Here is a 16,863-nt window from a genome sequence, read left to right on the forward strand (position 1 = left end):
GACTAGAATTTGTAACTGGGGATGAAATATCTTCTGATTTGCATATGTCAGCTACTCTGTGTTTGTGTTAAAAATAAAAAATTAAATTTGCCTTGAAAGATAGTAGTGTGGAATATAGAACTCAATTTTACAAACTTTAGCTTAAATTGGCGGCTGCCTTCCAGTGCTGATGAAATGCAACTCCAAATACACAGCATGTATTGTGTGATTTGTAAGTAAAGCCTTGAAAGATCGGGCAATGCCAAAGTCTAGGTTATGCATAGGAGCATATTTTTGCCCTTTCTATTTGTGTGTTACAATAAGTGGGGTTTTTTTGTTGGCTGATTTGTGTAAATCATGCAGATAATAATGGAAGAATAGTGATTGGAGAAATGGATTATTGTTACAATAAAAAATAAGGCTATTTGTCTTGGAAGGCCATTTGGTGTGTTTTCTTTCCTCTAGGTCACAAGATTGTGTTAGGCTGTGCCTATACATGTAAAGTCTATGATTCTGTTACACTTTAAAGCTGATTTGGAGATAGGGTAAAGCACAGCATCACTGAGGATTTATTATTTTATGGCAGGACCTGGTGTTATGGCCAAGTGACTTTTTTCCACTTTATTAAGGTTTGTTAAGTATAGCTAAGAGCTTAAGCTAATTAAATGGTCTAACCGTCTCTTTTTAACTAATGATAGAACATTAGTAGTCTACAAAAAAATATGAAATTCCTATAAATTTTACAACAGTTTCTATCATAATTGTCATCTAGGAAAATTTGGATTAAAGAACCGATGGTACTTTCCTTTTACTCTTTCCTACTGGAAGAACCTGTGTGGTGCAGAGAGGAGGAAGAGACGTTATCTGAATTCTAATATGTTTTTCTTCAATGAAAACTTCCAAGAAAAAGGTTTGTAGTCATAATAGAATTTTAATAACAGCTCTTTTTTGAAAGGTATGCTGATTTTGATCAATCTGCTTTTATCATTGTGTGGTCCTATATTATGCATTTAGATCTTGTCCCTTTTTCTCCTCCATTATATAGTGTATACTATGAATGTTATATACTTACTGTTAATTGTGCTGTCACCTGTAATGCTTGAATCGTTCAATTAAAGCTATTGTACAAAAATATCTACGAAAACTCTTTAAAAAAGTAAAACAAATATCTCGGGTTCATTCTGTCCCTGTGTATTGCCTCTTTGCTTTGTTAGGATCTTCTGATCCTTGAATCCTTTCACACTCTTACTGAATCTGAAAAGTGTTGTGCTTTAACTTTCTTTAACTGCAGTTTGATTTCCTTCCTTCTCTTCCTCTGCTGTTTTTATTAGCTTCTTGTTTCAGTGGAAACATTAACTTTGTTCATTTTATTTCCTCTATCTCTTTTTCCCCCTCTTTTATAATCACTGCTCTTTCTATCTCTGCTTCTTAGCCTTTTGTTTAAAAAGCTACTGTTATTGTAACTAATTTGCCTCCAGATACTTTCACGGCTCTTCTGTTTCTTTTTTCACTTGCTTAAAATTAAATTAGTGTTTTTAGGGTTTTTTCCCCTCTTCTCAGGTCTCTCTAAGGACTTTCTCATGATTCATGTTTTGTGAATGAAGTATTAAGTCACCCCCACCTATATCCCCTCTTGGACCTTAGAACAGCTTGATGTGTTGTTTTGGGTTTTGGAAGTTACAGTAGCTTGAAAATGATCCAGTTGTCTGTAGAACAGATGAAGAAGCTGAACTCCTCAGCAGTTTTATGTATTGGCATCTCCTAGAGCAGGGCAAACTTCATAATGTCTTGAGGTTCATTTAAACATTTGTGGAAAAACTATCAGTATGTGTTTTGTCTGAGTTTCTGCAATTTGGAACAATTCCTTTTTGAGATGACTGTCTTTGGGCCTCACTTAAAATGAAGATTTTCAACGTTTCCTGTTCGGTTCGCCACATCCTGTGTGGAATGCAAAGAAAAACACTCTCCTCTGCCTGAAAAGTTACTATCATGGTCTCTGGCTCAAACTATCCAAGTGATTGGCCACAACGCTGTGGATCTGTTCATCTCATTTCTCTGCTTAAACACGTATGTCACGTGCTTGGTAGCAAATTGCCTGTGTGAGAATAACGCTGCCATGCCTGCAAAGGAACTTGCTCTTTTGTAAGAATTGGGCGTCATTGTACTGATAATGGGATAAATGCATTCATTGATAATTTGCTTGGAGCAGCAAAAAGTGACTTGCTCCCAGGCAATTTCTGCATTTGTTCCATATAGCCCAGGTAAGGATTGGTTCAGTGGGGGTGGAAAGCCCTTTGGAAATCAAAGGTGTATCGGGGAAGGGCTGGAGTGTAGGCCCTATGAGCTGGAACTATGACTAGAGTAGGGCTGGCAGAGATCTGCGTGCTGAATACCCACTTGGAACTCCTCTTTGGAGAAGTCTTAGGGTGACCAATTTACTGCTTGCAAGTAATTTGAAGCTCTTTCTCTGAATCTTACCTGAGATACATTGTCTGAGGCTCACTCTGAACTTCAAGGTTTTTGTTAAGTTCCAGAATGTACTTGCAAATTTAGGAAGAGAGGAAAAGGCATGAATTAAGTTTGGAGGTGGTTTTAGTCTCCAGACCAAAAGATAGAGAAGTTAACTGGAAGAGAGGTTCATGGGTAGGAGGACCTCAGAAATGTCACAGCTGCTGGTAGTGTCTTGCTGGAAGGTAACTTCAAGCTTCTGGCAAAAGTTCTTTCTAAATGTAGAATTGATTGTGAAAGGAGCAAAAAGCCTTCTTCATTCACAGCCTAAACAAACCAATCCTTGAAACCATTCTATCATATTTTAATTTATAATTTGATTTATATAATTTTATATATTTTTATTTAAAACATAATTCTCTCTTCTTGTAGTATTTATTTATGTATATTTAATTTACTTATATATAAAGTGATTCCACAAAATATAACTATTATATATAAATATACATTTTATATATTTTGATGTATAAAATATATATTAAAAAGGGTAACGCTTTCTTCTCATAATTCTCATCCATAACAGTTTCATTTTCTTTGGACTAACATTCCAATTTGGCTTGCCTTTGTTTAAAAGAAAAAAAAAATCCTACTGCCAGATTTCTCTATTGTAATGAGTCAATAAAATATTACATGTTAATAATACATTTATGAGACTAGCAATTGACTGTCCTCATGTTTGGAAAGTAGTGCCAACCTTTCCTCCTGACACAGAAAGGAAATCAACTTGATCTGTGTCATATGGTCATCTCAGTTTGCTGAGCTGGTTACCTCGCAGTTAGAAAAATGCTGGGCATCTACTTGCATTGAGGACCTTGAATTATGTATAGACTAGACTGCTGCTCCGAATCATTTCCCAAAGACATCTGCTTTGCTTTATTGACTGAGGGAATTAAGAGGATTAACTGGCTATGTCTGTTAATGTTATGTGCCTGAAACTGGATGGCATATATGGAGTAGTTCACACACTTAGAATTTTCTCATGCTTATGGGCATAAAACAATGATTCAAACAATGTTATAATAAAAGTTTTTTCTACTAGCAATAAAATAGAACAACTATTTTATGGCTTTATGGAGATGTATGTGGACATGCACACAACTTGGCGTAATTGTTTTAGGTTGCTTTTTAAAACTGCAAATAGGCCAAATTCTTAGCAAATATTAATGGGCATGCTATCTTTTATTTCAGTGGAGCTAACCTCAGTTTGGAGCATCTGAACATCTGTTCCAGGCTTTGGTAAATGGCAACAGGGATTGAGTGCATTTGTTTTTCCCTGTATACACACACATGTGTTTAGATTCAGCTACCCTCTTGATCTGCTGCTCTTCCCCATACAGACCCAGCACCACCAGGTTGGAAAGGCCCTTGCATCAAAGGAGCAACTATTGGTGTCACGCTGCTTTCTCTCACCAAAGAGCACGTGGATGGCCAGAAGGCTGCTGTTAAAGATCTCAGCCTCACTTTCCATAGAGGTCAGATAACAGCGCTCGTGGGACCTAATGGAGCTGGCAAGACAACAGTCATGTAAGTCTGCCATTTAATGCTATTACACTCCTCTCTGATCTCTGCTGTGCTTTCTTTCTTCAAAATATTTGTGAACTCTTTCCTATGTCGTCTTTTTTTTTTCCCCCAAATAAATATGTAATAAACTCCTCAAAGCACATGGAAAGTGGACGCTATATATCTACGACAAAAGCGATATAACGAATAGAGAACTGTGTCTTCTGTGCCACTGAAACCATGTTCAGGAGCAGCATAAGTAGGAGCGAGGCATGTATAGTCTTGGAGTTGAACACATCTCAGGAAAGTGTTCTTTTCTGGCATCCCATGTGTACTCCTACTACATGGAGAGTGGGGAGTTTTATGGGGTTTTGTGCATTGTTCCCAGAGGTTGGAAGGGACTCCTTTCTTGACAGTTGACCAGAAATGAAAACAACAAATGAAAGTGAGATTTAAAAATGTCTCAATTAAAAAATGTATATATTTTTAACTTTTTATTAAGTATGATCAGCTTTAATAAAACCAGTGATGCAGGATGGGATGCAATTAGGAATTACTCCTCAGCTAGAATACACACGTGAAAAACAAAACAACAGTCTGTTATATTTGGTTGGGAAAAAATGGATTTTGCTCTGGAATTAAGGAAATGAAGGACTGTTGGTATCTTGGGTTAAAAAAAAAAAGCTCAAAACATTAGCAGTGTTTCTATAACTATGCTCAATTGAATTGGTGTTGCTCTAAGGATGCTAGAATGTGCCTCAGGGAATTCAAGTGTGAGCTATGTAATAGTCATTACACATGGTCTTCCTGATTTTTTTTTTTATTTTATTTTCTTGTGTCAGATCACTGTTGACTGGTCTGTATCCCCCAAGCTCTGGTACCATTATTATTAATGGAAAGGACATACGTACCGATCTGGCTGCCATCAGGACAGAGCTGGGTGTTTGCCCACAGTATGATGTCCTGTTCAATGTACTGACGGTGCGAGAACATCTACTGCTTTATGGATCAGTGAAGGCACCTGGCTGGACAAAAGAACAGTTGAATCAGTACGTCAGTGGGTAAGTTTTCCTTTCGTTTGTTGAAATCTGTCAAATAAGTTGGTAGTGTCTATTGTAAGCCACTCAGACAAGAAAGTGCTAAAGCAAAATTCCAAGTGGAAGTGAATGGAAGCTGCAGGTTTTCCATGAGTTTTTATCACACTTTGTGTTCTGAAATTGTGCCTTGAAAGTAGATCTCTTAGTTTCTAACCTTTACTTGAATGCATTTGCAGTGAAACTGTCAATGTTTAAAAACGCAGTACAGAGAACCATCAAATAATTGTGTTTTGACTGGAGTGGAAGTGGTTAGCCTGGTAGCAGCTGCAGTGGTTCCTACCTCATGCTGTCTGCATTACCTCCCTTATTGGAGAGGCAGATAGAAAGTAAACTCCTGTGTGTTCACCCTGAGTTTTCAGATAAGTCAACACTGACTTTATGTATTTATTATCCTGTTTTTCCTCACCTGCAGTAGAGGGAAGAGGCAGAAAAGGCAGGTAAAGGCAGTGCTTGTTGCAGTCTTTTTAAATAGGCCATCATCTTGTCCCTTTCTCAAATTCAGACTGTAAATGTGTTTAATAAGTAAAGGGGTTTAAAAACAAACACTCCCATGGGAAAAACAAGCTAGAGCTCTGACATGACCTCAGAGGATCTTCCACTTGTCAGGTTGAGAACGTTTGCCAGAGTTCTTTGTTACTAGGACTAGATCTTTTTCATTTTTGCATCATATATATTAAACTACTAGTAAACCATACAAGGTGAGATCTTGTTCACTAATAGCAAACTGCATTTTCTGAACTTTAGGAATAAAATGTATGCTCTTCTAATAGTGTGGCAGTGTAAATAGTTTCTATTTACCTTCTGATTCATGCTAGGCTTTGTGAAGGGCTGTGCTCTTCCACGCTTCAATGGAAAAAAATGTCAAGTTGATGAGTCTTCTCCTTAAGTGTACAATTAGGCATATGCAGACAAATTAGTGGCAAAGTGGCTTTCCTTTTTTGTAGCTATTATAAAAGCCCATTACTTTAAAATTTTGATCTGAAAAATCTCTGGTAGAGGACACTGCATTCACTCTAGAAACAACAGAAACAACTCTTTAGAACAACAAGGACAAACCAAACATAGTGTTTGGTTAAAATTTATGCAAAATAATATCCTGTGTTTTATTGTACTTAGACTGCTGAATTATAATTTCAGCAGCAGTCTGTCATACTAATGGCACATAAGAATACTCAGGACTCTGCAGGCCTTGCTACTAAGAAAAAATTACGTTTTTTTTAAAGGCAATGAATGCTTTAAAATACTTCAGAGAAATTAGAAAAGCAACAAAGAAATGAAACAAAATTTGCTTTTTATTAAGAAAAAAAGATGTCTTCTAAAGAGATTAAGAATAATTTTCCTGGATATATATCTATAAAACAATTATAGAAACCTCTTTTCTTAAAAATGAGAAATTCTCTCAGGGTAAACGGCATGGTTTACAGACTGCATATTCACTCAAATGATTCAGGATATTAGCTTAGGACTGTTGGGCCTTTTATGTCTTGCGTGCCAGGCTGATAGCAACTGAAAGCTTTTAGGTCAACGACTGGATGTTCAATGTGATGAAAAATAAATTGATAGTCTTTCAGTGCTGCCTTTATGGAGCATGTTTCCACACACTGCTCAGATGCAAGATCATCAGAGGGCAAAGTCTGTGAAGTATGTCCCAGTCCTTGACACAGGAGTTGGATTAGGTAGTAGTATTCTATCTAGGGATCGCTAATCTGTTTACTTCACAGAAACATGTCTTCAAATAAAAAAAAAAGGCAAAAACCCAAAAGCAGCAGTGTTACCTTATTTACTTCACATGACTACACATTTCCTAAAAACTCAGGTATTTTTCAAGGTTCTTTATGTGGTTGCAAAAGTTGAAGCACTGTTTCAGTTATGAAGCTAACAATCTTTGCCATGGTTTAAGAGGCTATAATCTAGAGTTTGCTGAAATTGTTGGACAAACTGGTATTTATTTTATTGGACTTAATTTCAAAATTTTCCTGTTCTTATCCTGCACAATACTTATCCAAACTTTGTATTTCAGGTGGTGATGAGTGTTTATACTTTGTAGGTAAAGAGATCATTTTATTCTATTAGTTTTTGTCACCAAATTGTATAACCAGTTAGAGATAGTATTTTTTTCACTTTCCATTTACTGTGACTTTTCAGTAATTCTGCTCTGAGTGGGCATGATGTAGCTGGAAAAAAAATTTTCAAAATTGTTCCTGTTTCTGTACTCCTATTTCAGAGCTCTGGAAGATGTGGATTTATCCCAACATCAGTACAAACCTGTTGGAGCCCTTTCTGGAGGAATGAAAAGGAGGCTGTCAATTGCCATCTCATTTATTGGAAACTCAAAGACAGTTGTTCTAGATGAGCCCACCAGTGGAGTAGATCCATGTTCTCGCCGTAGCATCTGGGATGTTCTTTTGAAGTACAAATCTGGTACAAAGCTTATACACATAAATTGCTGCTTATTTTCCTTTCTGGAATTCTGTTTCAATAAATTTAAACAGGATAGTCAGAATATTAGTATTGTTATTTAGTAACTAAATACATTAATTTCAGAGGTAACATTTAATAAAACTTGTGAAACTTTAAAGAAGCCAAGCAAGATTACAAGAATTATCTGCTATCTCACAGAAAGATGCCCAATCTAACATAAGACTGAGTTTAGTTACGAGTCCGGTCCTGAAGTTTCTTTTCTCTTACCTTTTTCTTTTTTATTAGCGTCTCAAAATTATTTTCTGGCTTTCATTTCCCATTTTTCACGTATCTGTATATACATGCATATATACCTCTAATGAAAATGGACTCATTAGTCAGTCTGCTACATTAATTTTTTAAGTGCCATAAGGTTAAAAACTGGTTGTGGGAAGCAAACTCTTCAGAAAGTGAGCACTCAATTAGCTGTAATAACTCACAGTGAATGATCCATTGAAATAGACGCTGTTGTTACATTGTTTTAAGGAGTCTCTTAAGCTCTTAAAACAGCTTGAAGTTGTAATGGTTTAATACTGCTTACTATGTATAATTCAAGGCAAAGCAAGTTTAGACCTGAATCTAACTCAGACTATAAATGTAAATGCAGGTTTTGTTTGTGTCTTGCAGTTGTGTTTTGAAGGGACCTGAAACATGGTCCCTTAAGGTTAAAGGACCCTTTGTGAAAGCAAGTTGTGTTTCTTTAGTAACCAGGCTTTGTAGACATATACTAATCTTTCTGGTGGCAGGTTGCACACTGATATTTACCACTCACCATCTTGATGAGGCAGAGGTGCTCAGCGATCGCATTGCCATCTTGCAGCGTGGCCGGTTGAGGTGCTGTGGTTCTCCCTCTTACCTGAGAGAAACATATGGCCAGGGACACAGTCTAACACTCATAAAAAAGGTATACTAAAAATGTACTGTACAGAACTTAACAGTGCCTTCCAAGGAATAGCTGTGTATATTCTAAGGGAGCTGCATGTCCCTGCCAGGAAGTAATATGTGATATAGATTATTAGAGAGCCAGCAAAACATGTTTCTGTCAGCTTTCTTGGTTGTTTTGGGTGGGTGGTATTATTATTGTTACTAATATTATTATTATTATTATTTAGAAGAACACACTGACATCTTTGAAAATGATGCATTTGAATATTTAGCTGAAAAGGGCTTTGTCTCACTGTTCTTTATTCCTGGGAAGTAGTGTCTGTGTCCCAGGTTTGATGCAGTTTCATCAGTGGAAATTATCCTGTATGAATTCTCCTATCAAGTCCCATACTTTTGGTAACATTTAATTTTTTTGTGCATGATTATCTTTCTTTCCTCATAGCCCTCTGTGTTTGAAATCCAGGATCCTGAGCATATTTTTCGGGTCACATCTTTGGTACAGACCCACATACCAGAAGCCTTCTTGAAAGAGAACAGTGGGACCGAGCTGACATATGTGATTCCAGAAAGGGCAGATAAGACCTCATTTAAAGGTCTTTTCCAGGCTTTAGATCAAAGCCTTCATCATCTGCATGTGACTGGTTACGGCATTTCTGACACTACTTTGGAAGAGGTACTTTTAATTTTCCTGTGTAATGGCATTTTCTTGGTTAGAAAATCCTGTATTAGCTTCTAGATACTCTTATTTTATCTTTCATATTTCACTACAGTTTCTTGTAAGAAACATGTTTTCTAAAAAATAAAAATAAAAAATACATCTCAGGCAAAATGTATACTTTATAGTTTTGCTGTACTGTTAATTTAGCACCCACTCTACTATAACTTATTTCTGATTTCAAGAATCTGTTGTGAACACTGAGGAACTGTGTAATTCTTAAATGTTTGTTTCTGCATTTACTTAAGGAAAATTTAATGCGTCATTGATTTAAGGAGAACTACTGTTGTTGTCCTGGATCTCTAGCATTGGAATGAGCTTTGAACTTGCCAGGCTGGAGGTTCAGTTCAGGTAGCTTTTGGGATGGAAAAAAAATTTGCTGAGAGTGCTCTTTGACTTACAAAGTTCTAAAGCCTAGGACTTGGCAAAACTGTGTAGGGAAATCTCTAAAGAGTATTTTGTGTGTGTACCTAGAGAGAGAGAGACGGACACAGGTGTGCGTATAGAATCACAGAATGTGTTGGGTTGGAAGGGACCTTTAAAGGTCATCTAGCCCAACTCCCCTGCAGTAAGCAGGGACATCTTTAACTAGATCAGGTTGCTCAGAGCCTCATCAAGCCTGGCCTTGAATGTCTCCAGGGATGGGGCTTCCATCGCCTCTCTGGGCAACCTGTTCCAGTATACACCAAACGGACCAGGGAAAAGAGAGTCTGTTATGCTGCTTCATCACTTATGTATTTAGCTCTGTGTAAATGGCCATATGAGTGAGAAGTTGTTTTCCTTGGACCGTTTTTGACCTGGCTATAACTTCTAAATATCAAGATTCCCTAAGCCACCACTATTCAAGTTCCGTAGTATAGATCCTTTCGAAAATATAATTTTTTCCACTTCTTCAAGTAATGGTAGGAGACTAATGTCAGTGTCTTTTGATGCACAAAACACTTCTATTTTTACTTGATGGCACAATTCATTCAGTATCACTTTGTGAAACTGATTTCTCCAGCTATTACCTATGGTGCTAAAGAGAGACAAGCTTGGACTGTTTCCAACAGAAAATTTAATATCTGTTAAAAAAATCCCACAAAAATAAGGAAATGCAGATTCCTGTAGAGTGATATATTTTTATATACAGCAATAAATGCTTAGTATAGAAAAGAGGTGTATCTCTTCTCCATGTGTTCCCTGGAAATGTATGAGATGATATGATGTAGTACTGCGGTCAGCCGGAATATGAGAATCCCCAGGGAAGATGCCGGGTTTTATAAAGATGATACACTTTAAGGCCTGTCAGACATCACTTATGCATTGTATTTTTGCTACATGAGCTATGCATACGGGAATTAATGGGGTTAGATATTTGAAACTGCATCAGCAGTTCTGGGTTTGTTTTGCAAGTTTAAAATTGTTCCTTTTATATAATCTGTGGAAAAAATATACATAGAAACCCAATAATGCAAGTAAACTAAAATGACAATTGTTCACAAAATTTATTGAACTAATACGCCACCATGTGGAGCTGCTGTATCCTGAAGTGGTCCACTGGGAGACGTCTTTAGGACTATATTGATTTGCTACATAGTTTTTTAGGACCCTGCACAAGCATAACAGATCTGTTTTTGCATACTTGTTTTTAAACTGCAGTCCAAAAAATGATCTACCATCAGTATGTGGTTTCCTTTGAGGTTAAGCTCTATATAACTGTGTTATTTATTAAAAAAAAACCAAACCAAAACCAAAACAACCACCAAACCATCTCTTTAGTGTTTCTCTTACAAATGACCGCAGTATGTAAAGCTAGTGTGGCATTTACTATGACAATGGGGGTGTGGGGAGAGAGGAAAAAAATATATCATACAAGTTTAATAATTTTACATAATGCTATGAAGTAAATTACATTCCTGCTATACAATTCTATGAGGCAAGTCAAAGGCTTATTAACAAACCTTATTGAAAAATTGTTACTTTCTTTCAAATTATATAGTGTGATTAATATGCTATAAGAAAGAATACTTTTCACTGCCAAACTTTATAGATTCTGAGGTAATGTAGATTTTGAGAACCTTTCTTGATTACATCCCTGTGAGATATCATAGGACTTTCCAGAACTGGCATCTGTAAAGAAAATGTGAAGCTGTCATGGAATATGAGGAAGCTTCCTCAGTGTGCTGCATCTGTTATTCAGTTGAGAGCTTGCTTTTTTGTTGTTTTCTGCAGGTTAAAAAAAGCTTTAAAGGTGGTATTAGATATTGATGTATCATTATTCAGCTTGAAGACTTAATGCTTTAAATAGGGTTGATTTCTGTCATCTCTGCATCTCATCATTAGTCGTTGTTATAACCTCAATTCGCCTTTTTCTTATCAAAAGCCTTTTTGCATTGGCAACTAAATGGATAGCACATAATAGTGCTATTTAGTCTATTCAAACAATTCAATCTGGAAACAAAGAACTCTGACTTTAGAGGAAGAAATGTGTTATAATTTTTATTTTATCCTTTCTTTTTGTTCTTTCATACACTCACCATTATTCCTTTTCAGTCTGAGGGGCATTCACACTCTAAAAATTTTACTCTTCAAGGGAAACCAGACCTCCATTCATACTTCAAAGCAATCTTGAAGTTCTAACAAAATCAGTTTCTGACACTTTCAAATCTCACTAATATTATATTTTCTTCATTTTAGATTTTGAATATCTTTTCCAACCAGTTGTATTTGTGTACTTTTAATGCTTGAAATCCAAAGAATGTTAGCAGAACCAAAAGAAGGATAGAAGGATTAATTAAATTAAGTGTATACTGAGAGCTCTCTGGAGGATGATGTTTCACTTTCTGGCAGCTCTGGAGGTTTCAGAGCTTATCGCTTTCTTGCTTTGCTTTGAGGAGAGAACAAAACCATTGAAACATCTTTGCAAAATAAGATGTGTCACGATATCTGTTAATGGAGTACTACTTTAAGTTCTCTTCCTTGAAATGACCAGAGAGTTTGTCCCAAAACTTTCCAGGGAAAGCCATATACCTCCTTGAAATATTTTAGCCTTAAAACACTATGAGGCTTCTAATGAGATTGAATTTTGTCGAGAGTGCTCTAACAACATCTAATCCTGATTCCTTATGCTGCTTACTTTTCAGGGACTTTTATATGGCTTTTTAATTACTAAATACATTACCACTCACAATTTTGACTACTCTTTTTGCAGGTGCTTGTTGCAAATTAACTGTCAGCAAGCAATTCAAGCAATTAACACTTTCCCACTGCAAAATACTCAGAATACACATGGAATTAGTGGGGTAGGAGGGCCCAGAAATGTTGCTAAACTATCAGTCAGTGGTTTTAGATGATAAAGGACTGTCTATAGGTGTTGTCTATTTATCCTTTTATCCTCTCTTCGCTTTCTCTTTCTTTAATCCACTTTCATTTTTTGCACTTTTTCCTTTCAGGTGAGAATGTGTTTTCAGAATGATAACTAAGGTGTGACAGGGTCCCCGTGCTCTGCAGTGAAGTCTCAAGGATACGGTGCCACTGCAGGATACTGTGTCAAGGACATCCAGTGTCAAGAATACTGTGCCAATTTTCCTTTTCAGTAATTTTACTTTCAGTTAAGTCTCTTCGAACTGACTGCACTCTCTGAAATTAATGGTATATTTTTTAGACAGTATCTGATTCTAGCAGTGATAGATGTTTATAGGTACTACCAAGGAAAGGTATGCAGAGGGGCTTCTGCTCATGCGTATTGGTATAACAACCAAGGTCAGCTAACTTTTTTATGTACCAAGATGGAGGGCTGGAAGCGGAAGAGTGTAGAGGGGTTGCACCTGAGGGGAGGAGAAGATAGGGCAGGTGACCCAAAAATGACCGACACGGTATTCCATTCCATCCCACCTGCATCCTGCTCAGTGTAAAGCTGAGGGATCAAAGGGGTCAACCTTCTTCTTCTTCTTCAATTGGCGGTGTCTGAGAAGGACTCTGTCCATTCTTCTGCCTTTGATCCCAATCCATGTGTTCCTGAATCCAGTTCTTCAATTCAGTTCCTGTCTGCCCCTGTGTCCAGTCCCGGTGCTTGCCAGTGATGTGTTTGTCATCCTGAGAGCGCAATATTGGTTTTGTATATATGTGTATACATTTAATCATTTTCTTATTAATATTATTATATTTTATTTTTATTTTTAATATTTCATTATAGCTGTTTTAGGTTTTTTTCAACCCATAAGTCTTTCTCCCTTATTCTCTCTCCCTTCCCCTTCCGAGAGAGGAGAGAGGTTAATAGAGAGCATGTGTCGTTTGTTTAGCGGCCAGTGCAGCCTAAACCTTGACAGAATTAATTGGCGCCCAATGTGGGGCCCTGAGCAATGACAAGCTTTGGACAATATCTTGTTTAATTTGTTCAATGGCTTGTTGCTCAAGCTGGACTGGTCTCTAAATGAATGACAGATGCTCTATACTTCCCCCTCTCCCTTCCTAGAAGGGGAAGGTCCTACTTATTGCTTATTCCCAGAAGGAATGTCTGGGAAGAAAATGTCTGTCTGCAACTCCAGCAGGACTTTTGACACTGAACTGAGCATATGCAGGCAATGTTTTGTAGTGTAGTCTTCATCCTAGCCAGAGAGGAGCAGTTCCTTTGTGGTTTTAGTCAATTCAGTTTAGTTTGGTTTGCTTGACAGAACTGGTGTGCAGAGGAGCCATCAGCAAACAGGTCCAAGGCAACAAATCAGAACGTGGCTTTGGGCAGTGAGGATCTCCGTCCAGGGTCTAATATAGAAATGTCAGAAGGTATTAATTTCTTCTGGCCTTGCAGTTGTTAATGGCCAAAAAGTGTTCCCTGAGAGTTCGCAAGTAAGAAATGCAATCAATAACCACAGTTAAAAGACAACTGTATTGACTAAGCAAAGTATGGTTTATGTAACAGTCACACCTTAGCAAGTCAAGAAATATCTTTCCACAACTATAAAGTACTTCAAATTGACTGGTTTTTATTGTCTTTCGTATGAGCTCCTTGGAAACACAGAATTTTTTGTTGTAGCTGATATCAGGCTCTTTTGTAGGAAGAAATAAATGGTTTCTTAATGATTTCTGAAAGTCACACTGTGTTTATAATCTAAGTCTTGCAGCTCAAACTAAACAGAAGAGAAAGCAAGAGAAGGCTTTCATCAAGAGAAAACAAAACTTGGTTGTACTTTTGCTGTTCAATTAGAGATGTCCATGGTAGATGTATTTTCTATTAATTTTTCTTTTCTTTCTTTTTCTCTGAAGTTCCTAGATCACTGTTTAAATTGCAGTTCAGGCTAAGATAAGAAAAAATTAATTTATTTTTAATTTTGAGTGGGGTGAGTGTTAATAACTGACTCACTATGAAAGCTGTTCCAAGTTTCTGCAAGGCTGAGGGACTGATAAATGAAATATATCTCTATGAAATCCAAAGAACTTTATGTGGACAGAACTGTGAAACAAGATTAAACAAGAAGTAGTAGTTTGAACATGAATCTGTTTGGCAAAGTCTGCATATACCATTTAAATAGATCTCATGATTATAAAGTTGGTGAAATCTGCTGGTTTGTTTTTTTTTTTAATGTTATCTTTAACTCCCTTCTGAGGTGTCTCCCCTTGCTTAGGAAGATTCAGCCCTTACAATTTTGCTCTAGTGCAGATTTTTAGATTGTTACTTTCATTAAAAAATAATTTCGTTTTTTCCCATGGCGATTTTAGGTAATAGGATCCTACCATCTTCTCCCCATTTGGGGTATACATGCTAATGGTTTTACTGGGAGGGGTGTCTGACACACCGGAAGGCTGTGCCGCCATACAGAGAGACCTGGACAGGTTGGAGATTTGGGCAAAGAGGAACCTTATGAAATTCAACAAGGGCAAGTGTAGGGTGCTGCACCTGGGGAGGAATAACCCCATGCACCAGTACAGGTTGGGGGCTGACCTGCTGGAGAGCAGCTTGGTGGAAAGAGACCTGGGAGTCCTGGTGGACAAGAGGATGACCATGAGCCAGCCATGTGCCCTTGTGGCCAAGAAGGCCAATGGCATCCTGAGGTGCATCAAGAAGAGTGTGGCCAGCAGGTCGAGGGAGGTCATCCTCCCCCTCTACTCTGCCTTGGTGAGGCCGCACCTGGAGTACTGTGTCCAGTTCTGGGCTCCCTGGTTCAAGAAGGACAGGTATCTCCTGGAGAGTGTACAGCAAAGGGCTACAAAGATGATTAGGGGACTGGAACACCTCTCTTATGAAGAAAGACTGAAGGATTTGGGTCTCTTCAGTCTGGAAAAAAGGTGACTGAGGGGGGACCTTATCAACAATTATAAATACTTAAAGGCTGGGTGTCAGGAGGGTGAGGCCAGGCTCTTGTCAGTGGTGCCCAGTGACAGGACAAGAGGTAATGGGCACAAACTTGAACATAGGAAGTTCCACCTAAACATGAGGAGGAACTTCTTTCCTTTGAGGGTGGCAGAGCACTGGAACAGTCTACCCAGAGAGGCTGTGGAGTCTGCTACTCTGGAGACATTCAAAACCCTCCTGGACGCGTTCCTGTACAACCTGCTGTAGGTGACCCTGCTCTGGCAGGGGGGTTGGACTAGATGATCTCCAGAGGTCCCTTGTAAGCCTACCATTCTGTGATTCTGTGATACTATAAAACATGCATAGTTGCCCAGTCCTCTCTTTTGTATTAGTTAGACAGGACTTTGTTAATGTTGACGGTACCTGATGACTTTAAATGTCTTCCGAAAACATTATTGCCCACATGATTGCATAAATCTATGGATACTTCCCACAGCTCTGTAGATTGTCAGTTCTGTAGGATTTTGTACATTAGATTTAGTTGTACTGGCACAACTAGAACTCTGGTAGCAGGTCCAGTTGTGCCCACACAACTAGCTAGAGTAGTAGAAAAAATTTGGAGCTGTGAATATGCCCTTGGTAAAAACTGCAGTAACCGAGTTCCAACGTATGTCACAGCTTAGGAGCATAAAATGTCAATCACAGGCAGCTGGTGTATTGAAAAATCTTTGCAGATAGTAGCGTCCATGGGCCAAGAGTGGTTTGCATAGGTGCTTTTGCTTCTATTGGCATTTATTCTTTTCCCCTTATCCCCAGGATCTTCCACTGGAGAACTTGTCTAATTTTATAGTCATTCCAGCAGGGTGGCTACAGCAGCCACTACTAATATCTGACAACCTGGATGGTTTGGGAGATAGATATATATAGACATATATATATATATAAGTTTTTAGAGAATGGATTCTAAATTATTTTTTTCCTATTTCATTAAAGGTATTTCTGAAACTACTGCAGGACTCGGAGAAGATGCCCTATGTTCCACGGGCAGCACACCTGGACCATACAAATGGTGCTGAATCAGCCTGTAAGTAGAAAATTAGGTACCTTCTGAAGCAGACAGGTTTATAAAGATCACAAACACAAAGATAAACATGCAGAAAGTTCCTAAAGTTGAGGAATACACAAGCAAATGGAGAATGCTGCCTGCTACCACCTGGTAATTCTTTTTGTGTATGACATGATCTGCCTTGTGTAGTAGGTTTTATATGTCTATGTGATTCGCCTTTGTATCACTTCACAGTTGTCTTCCTACCCTTCTACTATGTGTACACGTGCACACAGGCATTGTCTTGCTGCATGAGCATTAACGTACTGCTTCCTACCAGCCCCTGGCAACTAATTACCCTCTTTGACGCACGCTAACAATACATAAATATTGCTGAGATATA

The 16,863-nt window shown here is 37.9% G+C and overlaps 1 protein-coding gene across 1 annotated transcript in view; it reads left to right on the plus strand.

Annotated features, from left to right (window-relative positions):
* ABCA13 (ATP binding cassette subfamily A member 13) overlaps nucleotides 1-16,863 on the plus strand; it is a 194,277-nt gene that overhangs the window by 90,695 nt on the left and 86,719 nt on the right. Inside the window, exons 29-35 of the mRNA XM_063323974.1 lie at nucleotides 752-889; nucleotides 3,825-4,011; nucleotides 4,830-5,048; nucleotides 7,309-7,505; nucleotides 8,291-8,448; nucleotides 8,872-9,102; nucleotides 16,409-16,499. Of these exons, the coding sequence (XP_063180044.1) occupies nucleotides 752-889; nucleotides 3,825-4,011; nucleotides 4,830-5,048; nucleotides 7,309-7,505; nucleotides 8,291-8,448; nucleotides 8,872-9,102; nucleotides 16,409-16,499 (1,221 nt within the window). The remainder of the gene's footprint in view (nucleotides 1-751; nucleotides 890-3,824; nucleotides 4,012-4,829; nucleotides 5,049-7,308; nucleotides 7,506-8,290; nucleotides 8,449-8,871; nucleotides 9,103-16,408; nucleotides 16,500-16,863) is intronic.

The sequence above is a fragment of the Chroicocephalus ridibundus genome, chromosome 2 (genome assembly GCF_963924245.1).
Source record: "Chroicocephalus ridibundus chromosome 2, bChrRid1.1, whole genome shotgun sequence".
NCBI lineage: Eukaryota > Metazoa > Chordata > Aves > Charadriiformes > Laridae > Chroicocephalus > Chroicocephalus ridibundus.